Source organism: Salmo salar, chromosome ssa01 (genome assembly GCF_905237065.1).
Source record: "Salmo salar chromosome ssa01, Ssal_v3.1, whole genome shotgun sequence".
In the NCBI taxonomy this organism is placed as follows: domain Eukaryota; kingdom Metazoa; phylum Chordata; class Actinopteri; order Salmoniformes; family Salmonidae; genus Salmo; species Salmo salar.
Window position 1 is genome coordinate 165,523,346 of NC_059442.1, and position 24,193 is coordinate 165,547,538.

Sequence of the window (24,193 nt, forward strand, 5' to 3'; positions counted from 1 at the left end):
TTTATAGATTCTGTTACCCACACCAGTACCCAGTCCTTAACCACCAGTAGCCAGCGCTGCACCACCAGTAGCCAGCGCTACACCACCAGTAGCCAGCCCTGTACCACCAGTAGCCAGCCCTGTACCACCAGTAGCCAGCCCTGTACCACCAGTAGCCAGCCCTGTACCACCAGTAGCCAGCCCTGTACCACCAGTAGCCAGCGCTACACCACCAGTAGCCAGCGCTGTACCACCAGTAGCCAGCGCTGTACCACCAGTAGCCAGCGCTGTACCACCAGTAGCCAGCGCTGTACCACCAGTAGCCAGCGCTGTACCACCAGTAGCCAGCGCTACACCACCAGTAGCCAGCGCTACACCACCAGTAGCCAGCATTGTACCACATAGCTAAAGGTCATTTTACTGCACAGCATATACTCATATAGCCCAGGCTTATTGAAATCAAGTTTACCAAAACATTTACAGTAGAATGTCGAGTGAAATGCCAGTTCATGCCATTTCAACATCAGTTACTGTTCTATTGAACAATTATCATGAAAATAAAGACAAGGAATGGGAACTGGAACGACGTAAACAACAGCGAAGTAACAATCACATTTCCTATTGGAGTGGAATTCACTTGAGCCAGTCAAAAGCCAACAACAAAAAAAATTACTTCTTGTCAGCAGAAAAAAATATCATTCCATATGCGCTACAGACATTTTGGCACCAAAGGGCCATAGCAAGCCACTTCTCACAAAGGTGGTCACCCACCATTCTGACCGCCAAACCAGACACATATATATATATATATATACACACATACAGTGGGGGGAAAAAGTATTTGATCCCCTGCTGATTTTGTACATTTGCCCACTGACAAAGAATGGATAAGTCTATCATTTTAATGGTAGGTTTATTTGAACAGTGAGAGACAGAATAACAACACAAATATACAGAAAAACGCATGTCAAATGTTATAAATTGATTTGCATTTTAATGAGGGAAATAAGTATTTGACCCCCTCTCAATCAGAAAGATTTCTGGCTCCCAGGTGTCTTTTATACAGGTAACGAGCTGAGATTAGGAGCACACTCAAAGGGAGTGCTCCTAACCGCAGCTTGTTACCTGTAAAAAAGACCTGTCCACAGAAGCAATCAATCAATCAGATTCCAAACTCTCCACCATGGCCAAGACCAAAGAGCTCTCCAAGAATGTCAGGGACAAGATTGTAGACCTACACAAGGCTGGAATGGGCTACAAGACCATCGCCAAGCAGCTTGGTGAGGAAGGTGACAACATTTGGTGCAATTATTCGCAAATGGAAGAAACACAAAAGAACTGTCAATATCCCTCGGCATTGGGCTCCATGCAAGATCTCACCTCGTGGAGTTGCAATGATCATGAGAACAGTGAGGAACCAGCCCAGAACTACACAGGAGGATCTTGTCAATGATCTCAAGGCAGCTGGGACCATAGTCACCAAGAAAACAATTGGTAACACACTACGCCGTGAAGGACTGAAATCCTGCAGCGCCCGCAAGGTCGCCCGGCTCAAGAATACATATACATGCCCGTCTGAAGTTTGCCAATGAACATCTGAATGACTCAGAGGACAACTGGTGAAAGTGTTGTGGTCAGATGAGACCAAAATGGAGCTCTTTGACATCAACTCAACTCGCCGTGTTTGGAGGAGGAGGAATGCTGCCTATGACCCCAAGAACACCATCTCCACCGTCAAACATGGAGGTGGAAACATTATGCTTTGGGGGTGTTTTTCTGCTAAGGGGACAGGACAACTTCACCGCATCAAAAGGGACGATGGACGGGGCCATGTACCGTCAAATCTTGGGTGAGAACCTCCTTCCCTCAGCCAGGGCATTGAAAATGGGTCGTGGATGGGTATTCCAGCATGACAATGACCCAAAACACACAGCCAAGGCAACAAAGGAGTGGCTCAAGAAGAAGCACATTAAGGTCCTGGGAGTGGCCTAGCCAGTCTCCAGATCTTAATCCCATAGAAAATCTGTGGAGGGAGCTGAAGGTTCGAGTTGCCAAACGTCAGCCTCGAAACCTTAATGACTTGGAGAAGATTTGCAAAGAGTGGGACAAAATATCTCCTGAGATGTGTGCAAACCTGGTGGCCAACTACAAGCAACGTCTGACCTCTGTGATTGCCAACAAGGGTTTTGCCACCAAGTACTAAGTCATGTTTTGCAGAGGGGTCAAATACTTATTTCCTTCATTAAAATGCAAATCAATTTATAACATTTTTGACATGCGTTTTTCAGGATTTTTTTTATGTTATTCTGTCTCTCACTGTTCAAATAAACCTACTATTAAAATTATAGACTGATCATTTCTTTGTAAGTGGCCAAACGTACAAAATCAGCAGGGGATCAAATACTTTCTCCCCCCCGACTGTATACATATAAAGAAATATGTTAATAATAAAAATAAAACAAAAATCTACATTTTGTACTTGTAGGTTCCAGACCTTTAAACACTGAATTGACAAAACCCCACAGCCCTCCCCCAAAATAAACTCTCACATCAAAAAATAATGATGGAAGAGAAGAAGTGTTTTACACTTTGAACTTGCAGAGATGAGGATCATGCTTTTTGCGTCTGGCTTAAGTTGGAAGGGTGAGGTACACTAAAACTGAAGCGCTGCTGTCCTTTTGACTGTCGTCCTCCGTGGGAGGTGGGCGGATGGACAGACAGACTGTCGTCCTCCGTGGGAGGTGGGCGGATGGACAGACAGACAGGCAGAGGGGGAGCAGCCTCATTCCAATGGAGTGACAAAAACTGTCTATGTATTTGTGGCGCGAGGAGAGTTGAGAGGGCTGGGGGGGTTGGGTGGGGGGTGGGGGGGTCGATAGTGGGCTCATTGGGAGGAGCAAAGGAGGACAGACAGAGCGGAAGGACGGGAGGAGGCGAACATCATCCCCTAGTCCAATATGGGGGAGGGAGGATGACGGAAGCAGTCATTGAAGGCAGACATGATGGAGACCAGGATGAAAAACAACATGAAGGAACCTAGAGGGAAGACAAACAGGCAAGGTTTAAACAACTGTCTGAAACCAAACAGTCTTCAGTTAAATGACCGTCTTTCAAGACGTATTCCTAAAATACAGGCCACATCTCCCATACATGGCGCATTACCAGAGTACATGACAAACATCGACATTCATTTAGGCCAAATATGACAATTTAATTTTAAATAAGACAAAAATATATTGTTTTAATGTTTATCATTGATCTCCTTCAGCTATTCAAAGCAGAGTCAATGTTACAGTCTCTGAGCTCTTACCGTGAAGCAGCCCCTCCATGTTATCCTGCTTTTGTGTCCACCAGTTGCAGCTGCACATTCACAGGCATGGCCTCTCCGCCGTATCCACCCTTTGACTGCATTTGGTTCTGAATGGAGTTCACCTGTGGAGGAAATAAACAGTATGTTAAAGACAAGATGATGGACAACTGCTAACCCTATTGAAGCAATACCCACATTAATCTATTAACCTGCTAACCCTATTGAAGCAATACCCACATTAATCTATTAACCTGCTAACCCTATTGAAGCAATACCCACATTAATCTATTAACCTGCTAACCCTATTGAAGCAATACCCACATCTATTAACCTGCTAACCCTATTGAAGCAATACCCACATTTATTCATTAACCTGCTAACCCTATTGAAGCAATACCCACATTAATCTATTAACCTGCTTACCCTATTGAAGCAATACCCACATTAATCTATTAACCTGCTAACCCTATTGAAGCAATACCCACATTAATCTATTAACCTGCTAACCCTATTGAAGCAATACCCACATGAATCTATTAACCTGCTAACCCTATTGAAGAAATACCCACATTAATCTATTAACCTGCTAACCCTATTGAAGCAATACCCACATTTATTCATTAACCTGCTAACCCGAACATTTACATTACATTCAGTCATCTAGCAGACACTCCCATCCAGTGCGACCCACAGGACCAACCAGGGTCAAGTACACCGCCAAAGGGCACAAGGACAGTTCCCCCACCCAGTCGAATCGGGGACCCGAACCAGCGACCTCTCAGCCAGCGGCCCAAGCTCCCAACCTCCAGTTTGTGTGTATGTGTGGCACTATTTACATGTGTATGTGTGTGTGCGTACAAGCGCTTGCTTGGCATCAGCCTCAGGCAAAAAAGCATTAGATGTAACAACGTTCCTTTTTAGCTTCAGTTAAACATATTTTTTGTTTTGTTTATTTTGACGTACATTTTTTTGTTTTATCTTTGAACATCATTCCACCCCCCCGCCCAGCTGCTTCACTCCCACATCCCGACCCTCAGTTTAGTACACATCAAGTATTCATACCCTTTCCTGAGACTTGAAATTGAGCTCAGGTGGATCCTGTTTCCATTGATCATCCTTGAGATGTTTCTACAACTTGATTGGTGTCCACCTGTGGTAAATTCACTTGATTGGACATGATTTGGAAAGGCACACCACCAAACCATGAGGTTGAGGGAACTGTCCGTAGAGCTCTGAGACAGGATTGTGTCAAGGAACAGATCTGGGGAAGGGTACCAAAAAAATTTCTGCAGCATTGAAGGTCCCCAAGAACACAGGGGCCTCCATCATTCTTAAATGGAAGAAGTTTGGAACCACCAATACTCTTCCTAGAGCTGGCTGCCCGGACCTTGGGTCAGGGAGGTGACCACGAACCTGATGGTCACTCTGACAGACCTCCAGAGTTCCTCTGTGGAGATGGTTGTCCTTCTGGAAGATTCTCCCATCTCTGCAGCACTCCACCAATCAGGCCTTTATGGTAGAGCGGCCAGATGGAAGCCACTCCTTAATAAAAGGCACATGAGAGCCTGCCTGGAGTTTGCCAAAAGGAACCTAAAGGACTCTCAGACCATGAGAAACAAGATTCTCTGGTCTGATGAAACCAAGATTGAAATCTCTGGCCTGAATGCCAAATGTCACGTCTGGAGGAAACCTGGCACCATCCCTACCGTGAAACATGCTGGTGGCAGCTTCATGCTGTGGGGATATTTTTCAGTGGCAGGGACTGAATCGTCAGGATCGTTTGAAAGATGAACAGAGCAAAGTACAGAGAGATCCTTGATGAAAACCTGCTCCAGAGCACTCAGGACCTCAGACTGGGGCAAAGGTTCACCTTCCAACAGGACAACAACCCTAAGCACACAGCAAAGACAACGTAGGAATGGCTTCGGGACAAGTCTCCGAATGTCTTTGAGTGGCCCAGCCAGAGCCCGGACTTGAACCTGATCGAACATCTCTGGAGCGACCTGAAAATAGCTGTGCAGCAACTCTTCCCTTCCAACCTGACAGAGCTTGAGAGGATCTACAGAGAAGAATGGGAGAAACTCCCCAAATACAAGTGTGCCAAGGTTGCAGCACCATACCCAAGAAGACTCTAGGCTGTAATCGCTGCCAAAGGTGCTTCAAAAAGGGTCTGAATACTTAAGTAAATGTGATGTTTTTTTTTATTTTTATAAATTTGCAAACATTTCTAAAAACTTGTTTTTGCTTTGTCATTATTGGGTATTTTGTGTAGATTGATAAGGGGGAAAAAAACAATGTGGAAAAGGTCCAGGGGTCTGAATACTTTCTGAATGCACTGTACTTGCATACATTTTTTCATCTGGTACCGGGGGACCTGCAGATGAGTCGTGAGGCCTGTAGGTGTCCTAGAGCAAAACAACCGACATGTGTTCAACAGTTCCACCTTTCCAGAGGGGTCATATTAGTGTGTAGCCCAAACTTCTCGGACGCTACAGACCGAAGTTGGCACATCGGCTGTACCGACTTCAGACGAGTCCCAAGACACTTGTGTACAGCACAATGGAGAACACCATTCGTGAGAGTCTCATCTTTCCATAGATGGGTCATAATAGTAATGAATAGTCTTTAATAATGATGAATAATGAATAGTCTTTTAAATCATAATGTAGTCAAAATCATAATGAATAGTATATAAATGAATCGTTTTTAAATCATCGTAGTGTCTTTAAATCCTAATTAATAGTCTTTAAATAATAAATGTATAGGTCTATACTTATCCCATCTTGGTGGCTAATGATTGACATCCCATCACATTCCCATTATGCATTGCTTCCTCTTACCGAATTCATGCCACTGAAGATGTCTCCCGATCCCACGTGGGACGTGTGGACAAAATTAGTGGGCTCCCCGATCATACTCCTGTCGATGCGCCTCCGTCGCTTCTGCAAGATGAAAAGGATACATTATTCACCATCACTCTTTTTCTACCCAAGTTCCATTTGGGAATTGTTTTTATTCTATGACAAGGATAAGAGTTTCAGTGTACCATTACGTTTCATGTTAAATCAATTTCCTAATGTTCAGCTTCCAAGTGGTTTGTGCATCAGTGAAGCAAGTAACAGAATCTATCACTATGTATGTACACACACCTGAGCTGTATGGAATACTACCAGTAACAGAATCTATCACTGTGTATGTACACACACCTGAGCTGTATGGAATACTACCAGTAACAGAATCTATCACTGTGTATGTACACACACCTGAGCTGTATGGAATACTAGCCAGTGGGTGAATCCTTCCTCCCCCAGTAAAATAAGGAATTTGCCCTCTCTCTCTCTCTCTCGGTGCTGGGGCCTCTGATGTATTTAATGTAAACATACATTTTTTCCACTCTGACAACCAAAATAAACTTGACTCTTTAGCGAAGAATAAATGAACTGTGCTTCTAATGAATTGTCAGAGCAAGTCAGCTAGCAGGCATCACAGCATGCACAATATAGGCCTATTCTGTCAACATTAGCAGCGTGTGATCAGATGGCATTGCTCGTGGTGTTCTGACTTGTTACATAGTTGATGAAGGTTGTAACCTATGCCGTGAGGCTCCCACATTGTAACACTATTGTAAAAATATCAACAGTTCCAGAAAAGCTATTTTCCTTCCCTTCTCGTCATACTGCTGTAAAGAATCAGTAACTACTTGGACCGCCACACATCCAGTTGCTATGACAACTGCTTTCTGATAACCGAGGTCCTGTGAGGTCTGCCATTTTCTCAGTCTAAACACGTCACAGAGACAAATACCATGTCATGGTAGCATCACACACACACACACACACACACACACACACACACACACACACACACACACACACACACACACACACACACACACACACACACACACCCCCCACAGGACCATCTTCAAAGCCATCGTCAAAGACTGATTCCACTATAGTGGTGAATAAGATTAAGACAAACATGCTTGTGAATGTCCATGTAAACAACGTTTCAATCACACTTTTTCCTCAGAGTGCGGTAAGCCACGAAAAACACCGGGTCTCGCCCTTAGCCCCATCGTCAATAAAGGAAGGATTTATGATAGACGGCCAAATCCCTTTCGTGGGATACAGCAGTGCTGCGTGTGTCCTAGGGCTGCAGCTGTGATTGCTCCTTCACTTGCAAATCTCACCCAGCGAGCTGGAGTGCTGGTCTAGGGGTGAGGGGTCACTGGCAGGTCAAGGGCAGAGCAAGCCTGTTTACACTGCGCTCCAGTGTTTTACTACAGGGAAGCCTTGTTACACTGCGCTCCAGTGTTTTACTACAGGGAAGCCTTGTTACACTGCGCTCCAGTGTTTTACTACAGGGAAGCCTTGTTACACTGCGCTCCAGTGTTTTACTACAGGGAAGCCTTGTTACACTGCGCTCCAGTGTTTTACTACAGGGAAGCCTTGTTACACTGCGCTCCAGTGTTTTACTACAGGAAGCCTTGTTACACTGCGCTCCAGTGTTTTACTACAGGGAAGCCTTGTTACACTGCGCTCCAGTGTTTTACTACAGGGAAGCCTTGTTACACTGCGCTCCAGTGTTTTACTACAGGGAAGCCTTGTTACACTGCGCCCCAGTGTTTTACTACAGGGAAGCCTTGTTACACTGCGCCCCAGTGTTTTACTACAGGGAAGCCTTGTTACACTGCGCTCCAGTGTTTTACTACAGGGAAGCCTTGTTACACTGCTCTCCAGTGTTTTACTACAGGGAAGCCTTGTTACACTGCGCCCCAGTGCTTTACTACAGGGAAGCCTTGTTACACAGCGCTCCAGTGTTTTACTACAGGGAAGCCTTGTTACACAGCGCTCCAGTGTTTTACTACAGGGAAGCCTTGTTACACTGTGCTCCAGTGTTTTACTACAGGGAAGCCTTGTTACACTGCGCCCCAGTGCTTTACTACAGGGAAGCCTTGTTACACAGCGCTCCAGTGTTTTACTACAGGGAAGCCTTGTTACACAGCGCTCCAGTGTTTTACTACAGGGAAGCCTTGTTACACTGCGCTCCAGTGATTGTGTACATAGAGAAACATGAACCCGATTTGGTGGTCCGGTGAAGTACAAGGCACTCTGACATTCCAAACTGGAGAAATGAGCTCAAAGCTGACAAAATACATACTTGTGTTGTTGCCATGCAAAATGTCCTTGATCTTGGGTTTAACTGGAGAGGGAAGCCGAGTTGGTTCTCAGGGAAAGGTAGGCTATACTCCATACTATGACAAAAATTGCTCTATTGGCCAAGATCTCTAGGCTATACACTACTAGGAGACAAACTGTAGCCTACATTTGAACCCAAACAAATTTGGGACATCCATGCTTCAAGGGCATCAATCCCCCACCTGAGTATAATACGTATTTTCAAAGAACAGAGGTTTACAGCAAAATGGCATGCTGCATCCACTATCCTCCAAAACAATTAGACTCCACATGTTTCCTGGGGTTGGCCTATTAACCTTTCTGCAGCGCATGGCTTTGAAATGAAGGAGAAATAAAATGCACTGACATTTGAGGTATCGTCTGTTTACTGGCTGTGTCCCTTAATGACAACCCATTTAAAAATGTACAACTTTTGGGCCCATAGGCTCTGGTCAAAAAGTAGTGCACTATATAGGGAATGGGGTGCCATTTTGGGACACAGCCTATGAAAATCTACTGATGGTTCCCCACCAAGTGCTTTTATGTGCTTTCAACCCCAAATGGTTTTTAGCTTAATAGCATACAACAGTGAAGTCCAAAAAAACGCATATCTTCCTATTAGCGAGTTCTAATCCCCTAACAGCTAGACCAGTTGCTCCATCATTGACGCCAGCGAAAGCTTTTCAAATGTTTTGCTGACCCCCAGATAAACAAACCAATGTTTCTGGTCACAACTCAGGAAACTAACACGATCCACTAGCGGTTTCCGACCCAACATAGAGTCCATAACATACTCCTACCTCAGGCTAACTGTTTCTCAGGCTAATGTTTACAACCCAGGAAACACTTTCTGTCATAGTGGAAGTACACTACATGACCAAAAGTATGTGGACACCTGCTCGTCGATCATCTCATTCTAAAATCATGGGCATTAACATAGAGTTGGTTCTCCCTTCGTTGCTATAACAGCCTCCACTCTTATGGGAAGGCTTTCCATTAGATGTTGGAACATTGCTGTGGGGACTTGCTTCCATTCAGCCACAAGAGCATTAGTGAGGTTGGGTACTGATTTTGGGCGATTAGGCCTGGCTCGCAGTTGTGTCAAGAAGCAATGCGGTTTCGGAGGACGCACGGCTCTCGACCTTCGCCTCTCCCGAGTCCGTATGGGAGTTGAAGTGATGGGACAAGACTGTAACTACCAATTGGATACCACGAAATTGGGAATAAAAAATATATTTTTTAAAGTGTTTGATGGGGTCAGGGCTCTAAGGTCAGGGCTCTGTGCAGGCCAGTCAAGTTCTTCCACACCGATCTCGACAAACAAGTTCTGTATGGGACCTTGCTTTGTGCACGGGGGCTTTGTCATGCTGAAACAGGAAAGAGCCTTCCCCAAACTGTTGCCACAAAGTGGGAAGCACAGAATTGTCCAGAATGTCATTGTATGCTGTAGCGTTAAGATTTCCCTTCACTGGAACTAAGGGGCCTAGACCAAACCATGAAAAACAGCCCCAGAACATTATTCCTCCTCCACCAAACTTTACAGTTGGCACTATGCATTCAGCCAGGTAGTGTTCTCCTGGTGTCCGCCAGATTCGGCCGTCGGACTGCCAGATGGTGAAGCGTGATTCATCACGCCAGAGAACGAGTTTTCACTGCTCCAGAGTCCAATGGTGGCGAGCTTTACACCACTCCAGCCGACGTTTGGCATTGCGCATGGTGATCTTAGGCTTGTGTGCACATGCTCAGCCATTTCATGAAGCCCCAGTCAAACAGTTATTGTGCTGACGTTGCTTCCAGAGGCAGTTTGGAACTCGGTAGTGAGTGTTGCAACCGAGGACAGATGATTCGATTTTTATGCGCTGCGTGCTTCAGCACTTCGCTGTACAATTCTGTGAACTTGTGTGGCCTACCACATCACGGCTGAGCTGTTGTTTCTCCTAGACGTTTTCACTTCACAATATCAGCACTTACAGTGTACCAAGGCAGCTCTAGCAGGGCAGGAATTTCACGAACTGACTTTTTGGAAAGGTGGCATCCTATAACAGTGCCACGTTGAAAGTCACTGAGGTCTTCAGTAAGGCCATTCTACTGCCAATGTTTGTCTATGGAGATTGTATGGCTGTATACACCTGTCAGCAACAAGTGTGGGTGAAATAGACAAATCCACTAATTTGAAGGGGTGTCCACATATACGTTTGTATATATAGTGTATCTGTAATACACTGTTACTGGGACTGACCATGCCATTGGTCATGTTGGCCTCATGCATGGTGGAAAGAGTCTGCAGGCCATGGCTGGAGCAGTGCTGTGTGGCTTTCCTGCCTTGTCAGTGAAAATCATCATAACGAGATTCCAATGGCTCATTAGTGAGATTTCCATGGGCTTCCAAGCGCCGGGAATCAACCTCCTTTAGCAGTTTGATAGCCTGTCAGTTTAACAGTACTGCCGAGACGGTGAGGAGGGTCAAAAAGGAGTACTAAATATATAATTGAGGCCTGGTGTCGAGACAAGCCAGGGCGGCTCCCCTCCTTCTCTACTTTCACAGGCAACACTTTCATACTTATTCATAGATTAAAAAAAACAATCTAATGTAGTCTGAAGGAGCATTTTATGAAGAAAAAAAGCTCTAGAAGTGTGTATGTATGGGAAAGAGAGAGCGCGTGAGAGTCCGAGACAGACAAATAGAGAGAGAGAGACACACACACAGAGAGACAGCCAGGCAGAGAGACAGTCTGTCTCTCTCTGGCTGGCTGGCTGACTCAGAGTGCTAGTGAGAACATCTATAGATCAACAGTAATAACAAAGACTAGCCCCTACATGTCAGATGTCAGCAGCACTACCAGGAATATCATTTCTCTCATTTGAAAGTTCACAAGAGTTTTACGGTTAAAGACCGTAAAGGCTGTTGATGCATTGTTGTTTCAAGCCACATGAAATGCAGTTGACTGATAATGTTGAGGTGAGATACAATTAGGAGAGTAAAATCAAAAACTATAGACGCAGTGTACATTATGACTCATTTAATAAATATGGTTTAATAGTTTTCCAGTTTGTGAGCACAGGAAATAAAAAAGTTGGAAGCTCCTGTGTGAACTCAAATGGAAATGTGTTAGCCTAGCAACGGAACACTATCTGTTGCTAGGGAGGAGTCATAACGTTCTCATCGTGATAATGACATCACGGACCTCTCGAGGACGTTTCCTTGGTATTAAAGTGGGTTATCGAATGACTTGTTAATGTAATTATATCTGGCCGGCGAAACAATGAGGTGCTTAATTTCCGCTCCAGTGTTTTCACTCACAGAAGGGCTTAAGGCGGTCCTGAAAAAGATGAAAGATACAAGTTACAGTGTTCCACAGGATCTAAACCTAAATCAAGAAGCCTTTTAGCTTCAAATAGCCTATATTAGGGGAAAACTAACCTACGACATAAAGACAACGCTCATTTGGTTCTCAATTAGTTCAATTAGTATTTCAGATGACATAACAGTAATTCATCCTTCCAGGTGTATTTTGACAGTTCATCCAACACTATGATCCACACCGTCTGGTGTGGCTTGCATGTTCAGGACTTCCGTTCAGCATGACCTCTGTGCTCATTAAACACAATATTGAGCGTGATGGAACTGGGCAGCAGCATATGGTGCGGGGCCTCAGGTCAGAATGAACCATAGTAAATGGTGATCTAGATGCCAATTATGTCAATAACGGCAAATCCAGGGTACTAAATCACAATTCTCACCATTTGATTATCTATAAGTCCAACATAGTTCTAATTAAACCACAACGTTATGAGGCTCAGACTATTGGGTTGATTCCTGATTTAGTTCTACATATCTTTACTACTAGCTGGTTTGATTCCTGATTTAGTTCTACATATCTTTATTACTAGCTGGTTTGTATCCTGATTTGAGTTCGACCTCTTTACTACTAGCTGGTTTGGATCCTGATTTGAGTTCGACCTCTTTACTACTAGCTGGTTTGGATCCTGATTTGAGTTCTACATCTTTACTACTAGCTGGTTTGGATCCTGATTTGAGTTCGACATATCTTTACTACTAGCTGGTTTGGATCCTGATTTGAGTTCGACATATCTTTACTACTAGCTGGTTTGTATCCTGATTTAGTTCTACATATCTTTCTTTACTACTAGCTGGTTTGTATCCTGATTTTAGTTCTACATAGCTTTAATTTTAGCCAAAGGTTCGAGGCAGGGGCGGCCAACCCTTCACCAGGGGAGCTACTGGCTTTTGTTCCAGCCCTGCTCTAACCCATCTGACTAATAAGCAGTGGTCCATCAGGACCTGAATCAGGCAAAGCCTGCAGACCCAGTAGTTCTCCAGGAGGGTTGGCCAGACATAAACAATATTCCTAATTGGAGATGGGCCTGGTAGACCTAGAGTTTAGTAGGATTTTTAGAGTACCTTGTCTTAGACTGGTGAACTTCACTAGTCCTCCACTCCTTGCTGGAGTGGCTAAATTACCCTGGGAAACGTTCCCTTGGAAAGGCTTTTTAACATAACCCACGATAACTAACGCAACTTAGATCCTATGGCGAGCTCTACCCACTCACCAAATATAAAACAAATATTTTGCAGCGCAGAATGCTAATAGCATAGCCTAGAATAGCCAGGATATAGTTAGTGCCTTCAGAAAGTACTCCTACCCCTTGACTTATTCCACAATTTGTGTTACAGCCTGAATTCAATTTATTAAATATACATATTTTAAATCACTCATCTACACACAATACCCCAAAAGACAAAGTGAAAACATGTTTCGATTTTTTTTTGCAACTGTATTAAAAATGAAATATCTACATTTTCGTAAGTATTCACAACCCTGAGTCAATACATGTTAGAATCACCTTTGGCAGCGATTACAGCTATGAGTCTTTCTGGGTAAGTCTAAGAGCTTTGCACACCTGGATTGTACAAAATTCTTCAAGCTCTGTCAAGTTGGTTGTTGATCATTGCTAGACAGCCATAGATCATCAAGCTAATTTAATTTAAAACTAGGCCACTCAGGAATAGAGCTGTTGCGGTGACCGTATTACTGCCACACCGGCGGTCAAATTCCACATGACCGTTTAGTCACGGTAATTAGGCTTCTCCAAGCTCTGATGCTGGTCATTAGTAGCCTACCAAACTTACTAACTGCCTGGTACTCAGCACTCCATTGTCCCTCTAATCACTCTGACGTCAATGTAAACGTAATCGAAAATCAAATAAAAAAAAAACACTTCATGAGAGCCCATGAGCTTATTTTGCGCAACATTTTAGGCTATGAAATTGCAGGAGAAAACAGAGTGATGGCCGCTAATAAAAAGAGGAGGATGCCATCAGCTTTCTATAGGCTAGGCCTACTGTAGTATCTTGAATAGACCAACATATAATTGGAGGACACAGGATGTAATCTTTACTTGTCATTTATTAGGAACTGATTTACACCACTATCTATCACAGAGACCAACACTCAACTAACTCTATTGCTCACAGAACGGTCACCAACCTAGGACCGGTGATTGCGCCACCTATTGGTTAGATGAGCCAGCATCATTTATCACTCTATAACAACTACTATATTTGTTTCTCAACTTTATTAATATTAAGCACATTATGTCTCTTTACAACAGGAGTATAGTCTACCTGGCTGGCATGAAAATAAACCATTCGCTATTTAAGTGCATAGATACGTATTTTTTCCCCCGCTGCCCCGTTTAAATATAGGTGCATGGTCACAAACGTTTGACACACCTACTCATTCAAGGGGTGTTCTTTATTTTACTATTTTCTACATTGTAGAATAATAGAAGACATCAAAACGAAGAAATGTAAAAAAAATATATATATTTCACCTTTATTTAACCAGGTAGGAAAGTTGAGAACAAGTTCTCATTTACAATTGCGACCTGGCCAAGATAAAGCAAAGCAGTTTGACACATACAACAACACAGAGTTACACATGGAGTAAAACAAACATACAGTCAATAATATAGTAGAAAAATAAGTCTATATACAAAGTGAGCAAATGAGGTGAGATAAGGGAGGTAGGTAAAGGCAAAAAAGGCCATGGTGGCGAAGTAAATACAATATAGCAAGTAAAACACTGGAATGGTAGATTTGCAGTGGAAGAAAGTGCAAAGTAGAAATAATGGGGTGCAAAGGAGCAAAATAAATAAATAAATACTGTAGGGGAAGAGGTAGTTGTTTGGGCTAAATTATAGATGGGCTATGTACAGGTGCAGTAATCTGTGAGCTGCTCTGACAGCTGGTGCTTAAAGCTAGTGAGGGAGATAAGTGTTTCCAGTTTTAGAGATTTTTGTAGTTTGTTCCTGTCATTGGCAGCAGAGAACTGGAAGGAAAGGCGGCCAAAGGAGGAATTGGCTTTGGGGGTGACCAGAGAGATATACCTGCTGGAGCGCGTGCTACAGGTGGGTGCTGCTATGGTGACCAGTGAGCTGAGATAAGGGGGAACTTTACGTAGCGGGGTCTTGTAGATGACCTGGAGCCAGTGGGTTTGGCGACGAGTATGAAGCGAGGGCCAGCCAACGAGAGCGTACAGGTCGCAGTGGTGGGTAGTATATGTTGCTTGGGTGACAAAACGGATGGCACTGTGATAGACCACATCCAATTTATTGAGTAGGGTATTGGAGGCTATTTTGTAAATGACATCGCCGAAGTCGAGGATCGGTAGGATGGTCAGTTTTACGAGGGTATGTTTGGCAGCATGAGTGAAGGATGCTTTGTTGCGAAATAGGAAGCCAATTCTAGATTTAACTTTGGATTGGAGATGTTTGATGTGAGTCTGGAAGGAGAGTTTACAGTCTAACCAGACACCTAGGTATTTGTAGTTGTCCACATATTCTAAGTCAGAACCATCCAGAGAAGTGATGCTAGACGGGTGGGCAGGTGCAGGCAGCGATCGGTTGAAGAGCATGCATTTAGTTTTACTTGTATTTAAGAGCAGTTGGAGGCCACGGAAGGAGAGTTGTGTGGCATTGAAGCTCGTCTGAGGGTAGTTAACACAGTGTCCAAAGAAGGGCCAGAAGTATACAGAATGGTGTCGTCTGCGTAGAGGTGGATCAGAGACTCACCAGCAGCAAGAGCGCCATCATTGATGTATACAGAGAAAAGAGTCGGCCCAAGAATTGAACCCTGTGGCACCCCCATAGAGACTGCCAGAGGCCCGGACAACAGGCCCTCCGATTTGACACACTGAACTCTATCAGAGAAGTAGTTGGTGAACCAGGCGAGGCAATCAAAATAACACATATGGAATCATATGGTAACCAAAACAGTGTTAAACAAAGCAAAATATTTTATATTTGAGATTCTTCAATGTAGCTACCCTTTGCCTTGATGACAGCTTTGTAAATTCTTGGCATTCTCTCAACCAGCTTCATGAGGTTTGAATTAACAGGTGTGACTTGTTAAAAGTTAATTTGTCGAATATTTTTCCTTCTTAATGCATTTGAGCAAATGAGTTGTGTGGTAACAACGAAGGGGTGGTGTACAGAAGATAGCCCTATTTGGTAAAAGACCAAGTCCATATATGGCAAGAACAGTTCAAATAAGCAAAGAGAAACAACAGTCCATCATTATATTAAGACATGAAGGTCAGTCAATGCGGAAAATGTCAAGAACTTTTAAAGTTTCTTCCAGAGCAGTCTCAAAAACCATCAAGAGCTATGATGAAACTGGCTCTCATGAGGACCACCACAGGAAAGGAAGACCCAGAGTTACCTCTACTGCAGAGGATAAGTTCATTAGAGTTAACTGCACCTCAGATTGCAGCCCAAATAAATGCTTCACAGAGTTCAAGTAACAGACACATCTCAACCACAATTGTTCAGATGAGACTGCGTGAAATCAGGCCTTCATGGTCAAATTGCTGCAAAGAAACCCCTACTAAAGGACACCAATAAGAAGAAGAGACTTGCTTGGGCCAAGAAACACGAGCAATGGACATTAGACCGGTGGAAATCTGTCCTTTGGTCGGATGAGTCAAAATTTGAGATTTTTGGTTCCAACCGCTGTGTCTTTGTGAGGCGCAGAGTTGGTGAACGGATGATCTCCGCATGTGTGGTTCTCACCGTGAAGCATGGAGGTGGTGGTGTGATGATGCTTTGCTGGCGAAACGGTCTGATTTATTTAGAATTCAAGGCACAATTAACCAGCATGGCTACCACAGCATTCTGCAGGGATACGCCATCCCATCTGGTTTGCCCTTAGCGGGACTATAATTTATTTTTCCAACAGGATAATGACCCAAAACATACCTCCAGGCTGTGTCAGGGCTATTTTACCAAGAAGGAGAGTGATGGAGTGCTGCATCAGATGACCTGAGAACCACCCAACCTCAACCCAATTGAGATGGTTTGGGATGAGCTGGACAGCAGAGTGAAGGAAAATCAGCCAAAAAGTGCTCAGCATATGTGAGAACTCCTTCAAGACAGTTGGAAAAGCATTCCTCATGAAGCTAGTTAAGAGAATGCCAAGAGTGTACAAAGCTGTCATCAAGGCAAAGGGTGGCTACTTTGAAGAATCTCAAATATAAAATATATTTTGATTTGTTTAACACTTTTGGTTACTACATGATTCCATATGTGTTATTTCATAGTTTTGACGTCTTCACTATTATTCTACAATGAAAAAAATTTAAGAAAAACCCTTGAATGAGTAGGTGTCTCAACTTTTGACTGGTACTGTATATTATTTAGTATATGTAAAGACAAGATTAAATCAAGAATAGTCTGATGGGTGACAATATTAGTCTTTCACTTGTGAATGATACCCAGTATAAGAAACAATGCCTTTTTTTGCAACTTTTTGGAATCATAGTCACACACCTCATGTAAGCTAGCCCATGGGCCTATATGTTTTAAGAAAATTTGAGGCATTATCAAGTGCTTGTGAAATTGTGAATGAGAGACTATTGGAGTGTACCACCTGGGGAAAAAAAACAAAGCAGAGCTCATGACTTTCAAGCAACTTTTTTCAAATCATCATTAGTCTCATCATGCAGCCTTACAACGCAATAAAAAAATCTAAACAAAAAGCCCAATGTTTGTAGAACTAAAGTTACATTAATAACTCTAAATTAAGCATATAGGAGGAGCTATTTCTTTTAAACACAGAATAGCAGCATGCTCCGTCAAATGCTATTATTTTCTTCTGAAGTAGACTACATTTTCTTCATATCATGCTTGTTTAGTAAACCTGTCTAAAATAAATAATGGATTTATTGTGAAGGTGTAGGCTATATTACATGGATTTATTAGACTTTTTAAAATGGCTTGTAGGCTATGTGGAAGCCAGGAGATGCTAAATGTGTTTATGTTAATTAATGGTAAATTACCGTGAGACCAACAGTTATTTTCTTGACAATCACTGACTGACAAAATTTCGTGACCGCCACAGCCCTACTCAGGAACATTCAATGTGGTCTTCGTAAGCAACTCCAGTGTATATTTGCCCTTGTGATTAATGTTGTTGTCCTGCTGAAAGCTGAATGTCTCCCAGTGTCTGGTGGAAAGCAGACTGAGCCAGGTTTTCCTGTAGGATTTTGCCTGTGCTTAGCTCTATTCTGTTTATTTTTATCCTAAAAAACTCCCTAGTCCTTGACTAGGACAAGCATACCCATAACATGAAGCTTGAACATATGAAGAGTGGTTCTCCGATGTGTTGCGTTGGATTTGACAAACATAACGCTTTGTATTCAGGACATGAAATTAATTTCTTTGCCACATTTTTTGCAGTTTTACTTTAGTGCCTTACTGCAAAACAAATGCATGTTTTGAAATATGTTTTTTTATGTACAGGTTTCCTTTTCACTCTCATTTAGGTTAGTATTGTGGAGTAACTACAATGTTGTTGATCCATCCTCCGTCCCCATTGGCCTCATAGTGAAATCCCTGTGCGGCTTCCTTCCTCTCCAGAAACTGAGGAAGGATGCCTTTATCTTTGTAGTGACTAGGTGTATGGATACGCCATCCAAAGTATAATTAATAACTGCACCATGCTCAAAGGGATATTCAATATCTGCCTCGTTTTTTTTTACCCATCTACCAATAGGTGCCGTTCTTTGTGAGGTATTGGAAAACACCCCTGGTCTTCGTGGTTGAAACTGTGTTTGAAATGCTTGACTGAGGGACCTTACAGATAATTATGTGTGTGGGGGTACAGAGATGAGGTAGTCATTCAAAAATCATGTTAAACACTATTATTGCACGAAGAGTGAGTCCATGAAACCAATTATGTGACTTGTTAAGCACATTTTTACTTATTAACTTATTTAGGCTTGCCATAACTAAGGGGTTGAAAAGAATCGAATCAAATTAAATTATTTGTCACATGTGCCGAATACAACAGATGTAGACCTCACAGTGAAATGCTGAATACAACAGGTGTAGACCTTAGTGAAATGCTTACAAGCCCTTAACCAACAATGCAGTTAAGAAAAATAAGTGGTAATTAAAAAATAGATAAGTAAAAAAAGAAAAAATAACAAATAGTTAAAGAGCAGCAGTAAAATAACAGTAGCGATGCTATATACCGGGGGTGCCGGTACAGAGTCAATGTGTGGGGGCACAGGTTAGTCGAGGTAATATGTACATGTAGGTAGAGTTATTAAAGTGACTATAAATAGATGATAACAGAGAGTAGCAGCTGCGTAAAAGAGAGGGTGGGACAATGCAAATAGTCTGGGTAGCCATTTGATTACCTGTTCAGGAGTCTTATGGCTTGGGGATAGAAGCTGTTAAGAAGCTTTTTGGACGTAGACTTGGTGCCCTGGTACCGCTTGCTGTGCGGTAGCAGAGAGAACAGTCTATGACTAGGGTGGCTGGAGTCTGACAATTTTTAGGGCCTTCCTCTTAACACTGCCTGGTATAGAGGTCCTGGATGGCAGGAAGCTTAGCCCCCGTGATGACTGGGCCGTACGCACTACCCTCTGTAGTGCCTTGCGGTCGGAGGCTGAGCAGTTGCCATTCCAGGCAGTGATGCAACCAGTCAGGATGCTCTCGATGGTGCAGCTGTAGAACCTTTTGAGGATGTGAGGACCCATGCCAAATATGTCTCCTGAAGGGGAATAGGCTTTGTCGTGCCCTATTCATGACTGTCTTGGTATGTTTGGACCATGATAGTTCGTTGGAGATGTGGACACCAAGGACACCGAGGAAGCTCTCAACCTGCTCCAGTACAGCCCCGTCTAAGAGAATGGAGGCGTGCTCGGTCATCCTTTTCCTGTAGTCCACAATCATCTCCTTTGTCTAGATCACATTGATGGAGAGGTTGTTGTCCTAGCACCACACTGCCAGGTCTCTGACTTCCTCCCTATAGGCTGTCTCATAGTTGTCGGTGATCAGGCTGTTGTGTCGCCAGCAAACTTAATGATGGTGTTGGAGTCGTGCCTGGCCATGCAGTCATGGGTGAACAGGGAGTACAGGAGGGGTCTAAGTACACACCCCTCAGGGGCTCCAGTGTTGAGGATCAACGTGGCAGATGTGTTGTTACCTACCCTTACCACCTGGGGGCGACCCGTCAGGAAGTCCAGGATCCAGTTGCAGAGGGAGGCGTTTAGTCCCAGGGTCCTTAACTTAGTGATGAGCTTTGAGGGCACTATGGTGTTGAACGCTAAGCTGTAGTCAATGAATAGCATTCTCACGTAGGTGTTCCTTTTGTCCAGGTGGGAAAGGGCAGTGTGGAGTGCAATAGAGATTGCATCATCTGTGGATCTGTTGGGGCGGTACGGCAAATTGGAGTGGGTCTAGGGGTTCTGGGATAATGGTGTTGATGTGAGCCATGACCAGCCTTTCAAAGTACTTCATGGCTACAGAGCGTGAGTGCTATGGGTCGGAAGTCATTTAGGCAGGTTACCTAAGTGTTCTTGGACACAGACTATGGTGGTCTACTTGAAACATGTTGGTATTACAGACTCAGGTCAGGGACAGGTTGAAAATGTCAGTGAAGACACTTGCCAGTTGGTCAGCACATGCTCGGAGTACACGACATGGTAATCCGTCTGGCCCTGCAGCCTTGTGAATGTTGACCTGTTTAAAAGGTCTTACTCACATTGGCTATGGAGAGCGTGATCACACAGTCATCCAGAACAGCTGATGCTCTCATGCCTGTTTGATAGTTCGTCTGAGGGCATAGCGGGATTTCTTATAAGCGTCCGGGTTAGAGTCCAGCTCCTTGAAAGCGGCAGCTCTACCCTTTAGCTCAGTGCGGATATCGCCTGTAATTCTTTGTTTCTGTTATGTATGTACTGTCACTGTGGGGACGATGTCATCGATGCACTTACTGATGAAGCCAGCGACTCATGTGGTGTACTCCTCAATGCCATCGGAAGAATCCCGGAACATATTCCAGTCTGTCCTAGCAAAACAGTCCTGTAGCTTAGCTTCTGCGTCATCTGACCACTTCTTTATTTACCACATCACCTGTGCTTCCTGCTTTAGTTTCTGCTTGTAAGCAGGAATCAGGAGGATAGAATTATGGTCAGATTTGCCAAGTGGAGGGCTGAGGGAGAGCTTTGTATGCATCTCTGTGTGTGGAGTAAAGGTTGTCTAGAGTTTTTTTCCCTCTGGTTGCACATGTGACATGCTGGTAGACATGAGGTAAAACGGATTTAAGTTTCTCTGCATTAAAGTCCCAGGCCCTTAGGAGCGCCGCCTCTGGATGAGCATTTTCCTGTTTACTTATGGCGGAATACAGCTCATTGAGTGCGGACTTAGTGCCAGCATCGGTGGTAGAGCGACAATTACGAAGAATATAAATGACAACTCTCTTGGTAAATAGTGTGGTCTACAACTTATCATGAGATACTCTACCTCAGGTGAGCAAAACCTCGAGACTTGCTTAATATTAGATTTTGTGCACCAACTTGTTTACAAATATACACAGACCACCACCCATTGTCTTACCGGAGGCAGTTGTTCTATCTTGGCGATGCAGCGTAAACCCCGCCAGCTGTATATTATCCATGTTGTCGTTCAGCCACGACTCGGAGAAACATAAGATATTACAGGATATTCATAATCGTAGCTCGTCTATTTTGTTATCCAATGACTGTGCGTCAGATCCTTACAAGGCACCCCGAACTACTTCCCCGATATCTCCATCTCTTTCTCCTGTGAATGACGAGGATGAGGGCCTTGTCTGATGTCTGAAGTAAATCCTTCGCATCCGACTCGTTAAAGAAAAAATCTTCGTCCAGAACAAGGCGAGTAATCGCTGTCCTGATATCTAGAAGCTATTTTCGGTCATAAGAGACAGTGGCAGAAATATTATGTACATAATAAGTTACAAATAATGCGAAAAACACACAATAGAACAATTGGTTAAGAGCCCGTAAAACGGCAGCCATCTCCTCCGGCGACATTCTGTTGTATACTTAATGACTAAAGATATTTCAGCTTTTCATTTTTAAATTCAATTTGTAAAAGATTCTAATAACATAATTCCACTTTTGACATTATGGGGTATAGTGTGTAGGCCAGTGACACAAAATAGAAATATAATACATTTTTAATTAAGGCTGTAAAAATGTGGAAAAAGTCAAGGGGTGTGAATACTTTCTTAAGGCAGTGAAGCTATTGGGATGGACAGTATGACGTAGGCATTTATATTTCCATTAACACACCACTGATCATTCAGTTCCCACAGAGCCTGGCAAGGGTAACATCAGGGTTGTGGGTTTGAATCCCACAAGCACCACTGTTAAAATGACCATATGACTATCATAAAACAATACAAAGGTTATAAAATGTGGAGAGAATGCTAGATGTGGCCTATTGCTATGCATCCCGGAATGAGAATGATGGATGTGGCATATTGCTGGGCATCCCAGAATGAGGACACACTAGTGCTCTGGGTGTAGATGGGGAAAGTGTTCACGTGAGGAAGTCCTCAGGCGCTCTTCTCCTTACTGGATGGTCTAATTTATATAGGCCTCCCCCATCACCGCTCATCAGAAGTGCAATGCCTGTTTTAGCAATTTAGTCTAATCTGGGTTAGGTAAATCTGGGACAAAGAGATGCTCACACACAAGCTCATTCATACACAAAGTTTCATTCTCACAGACATACAATCATACAAGCGCATACCACACACAGAATCACGCACACGCCACACACAGAGAACCACACATGCACTGCTTAGGGGAATGTACAACTAATTTCTGTTAAACACATCTTCCTAAACTGAACAAAAATATAAACGCAACATGTAAAGTGTTGGTCCCATGTTTCATGAGCTGAAATAAAAGATCCCAGAAATGTTCCATTCCATACACACAAAAAGCTTCTTTCTCGGAACTTTCATGCACACATTTGTTTACATCTCTGTTAGGGATGTATTTCTCATTTAGCAAAATAATCCTTCCACCTGACAGGTGTGGCATATCAAGAAGCTGATTAAACAGCATGATAATTACACAGGTGCACCTTGTGCTGTGGACAATAAAAGGCCACTAAAATATGCAATTCTGTCACAACGCAATGACAGATGTCTCAAGTTGCGCGAGCAATTGGTATGCTGACTGCAGGAATGTCCACCAGAGCTGTTGCATGTTCATTGAATGTTCAATACCATAAGCCGCCTCCAATATCATTTTAGAGAATTTGACAGTACATCCAACCAGCCTCACAACCGCAGACTACATGTAATCACGCCAGCCCAGCTGAGACCAGCCACCAGGACAGCTGATGAAACTGTGGGTTTGCACAACCAAAGAATTTCTGCACAAACTGTCACAACCCGTCTCAGGGAAGCTCATCTGCATGCTCGTCATCCTCACCAGGGTCTTGACCTGACTACAGTTTGGCATTGTAACCAACTCAGTAGGCAAATGCTCACCTTCAATGGCCACTGGCACACTGGAGAACTGTGCTCTTCACAGATGAATCCTGGTTTCAACTGTACCGGGCAGATGGCAGACAGCGTGTATGGTGTCATGTGTACGAGCGGTCTGCTGATGTCAACGTTGTGAACAGAGCGGCCCATGGTGGCGGTCGGGGTTATGGTGTGGGCAGGCATAAGCTACGGACAATGAACACAATTGCATTTTATCGATGGCCATTTGAATGCACAGAGATACCGGGACGAGATCCTGAGGCCCATTGTTGTGCCATTCATCCGCCGCCATCACCTCATGTTGCAGCATGATAATGCTTTGCCCCATGTCGCAAGGATCTGTAAACAATTCCTGACGCTGAAAATGTACCAGTTCTTCCATGGCCTGCATATTCACCAGACATGTCACCCACTGAGCATGTTTGCTCTGCATCGACATGTACGACAGCCTGTTCCAGGTCCCGCCAATATCCAGTAACTTTGCACAGCCATTGAAAAGTGGGACAACATTCCACAGGCCACAATCAACAGCCGGATCAACTATATGGGAAGGAGATGTCGCGCTGCATGAGGCAAATGGTGGCCACACCAGATGCTGACTGGTTTTCTGATCCACACCTACTTTTATATTTTCAAAGGGTATCTGTGACCAACAGATGCATATCTGTATTCCCAGTCATGTGAAATCCAGATTGTGAATAAGAAATGAGGGTTCATTTATTGTAGCTGGGGATTTTAACAAAGCTAATCTGAGAACAAGGCTTCCTGAATTCTATCAGCATATTGAATGCGCGACACAAGCTGATAGAGTAGCAATGGTCCAGAATGCTAACTTCCGCAATGCATACAAAGCCCTCCCCCACCCTC

General features: G+C 43.7%; 1 protein-coding gene across 1 annotated transcript in view; it reads right to left on the minus strand.

The window, feature by feature from the left end:
• Positions 1 to 2,277: 2,277 nt before the first annotated feature.
• Positions 2,278 to 24,193, minus strand: part of cdc42se2 (CDC42 small effector 2) — a 78,265-nt gene continuing 56,349 nt past the window's right edge. The window contains exons 3-5 of the mRNA XM_014145375.2: positions 6,130 to 6,231; positions 3,290 to 3,411; positions 2,278 to 3,015 (exon numbers count right to left, since the gene is read on the minus strand). Coding sequence (XP_014000850.1) covers positions 3,310 to 3,411; positions 6,130 to 6,231 — 204 coding nt within the window. The 3' untranslated portion in view covers positions 2,278 to 3,015; positions 3,290 to 3,309. The remainder of the gene's footprint in view (positions 3,016 to 3,289; positions 3,412 to 6,129; positions 6,232 to 24,193) is intronic.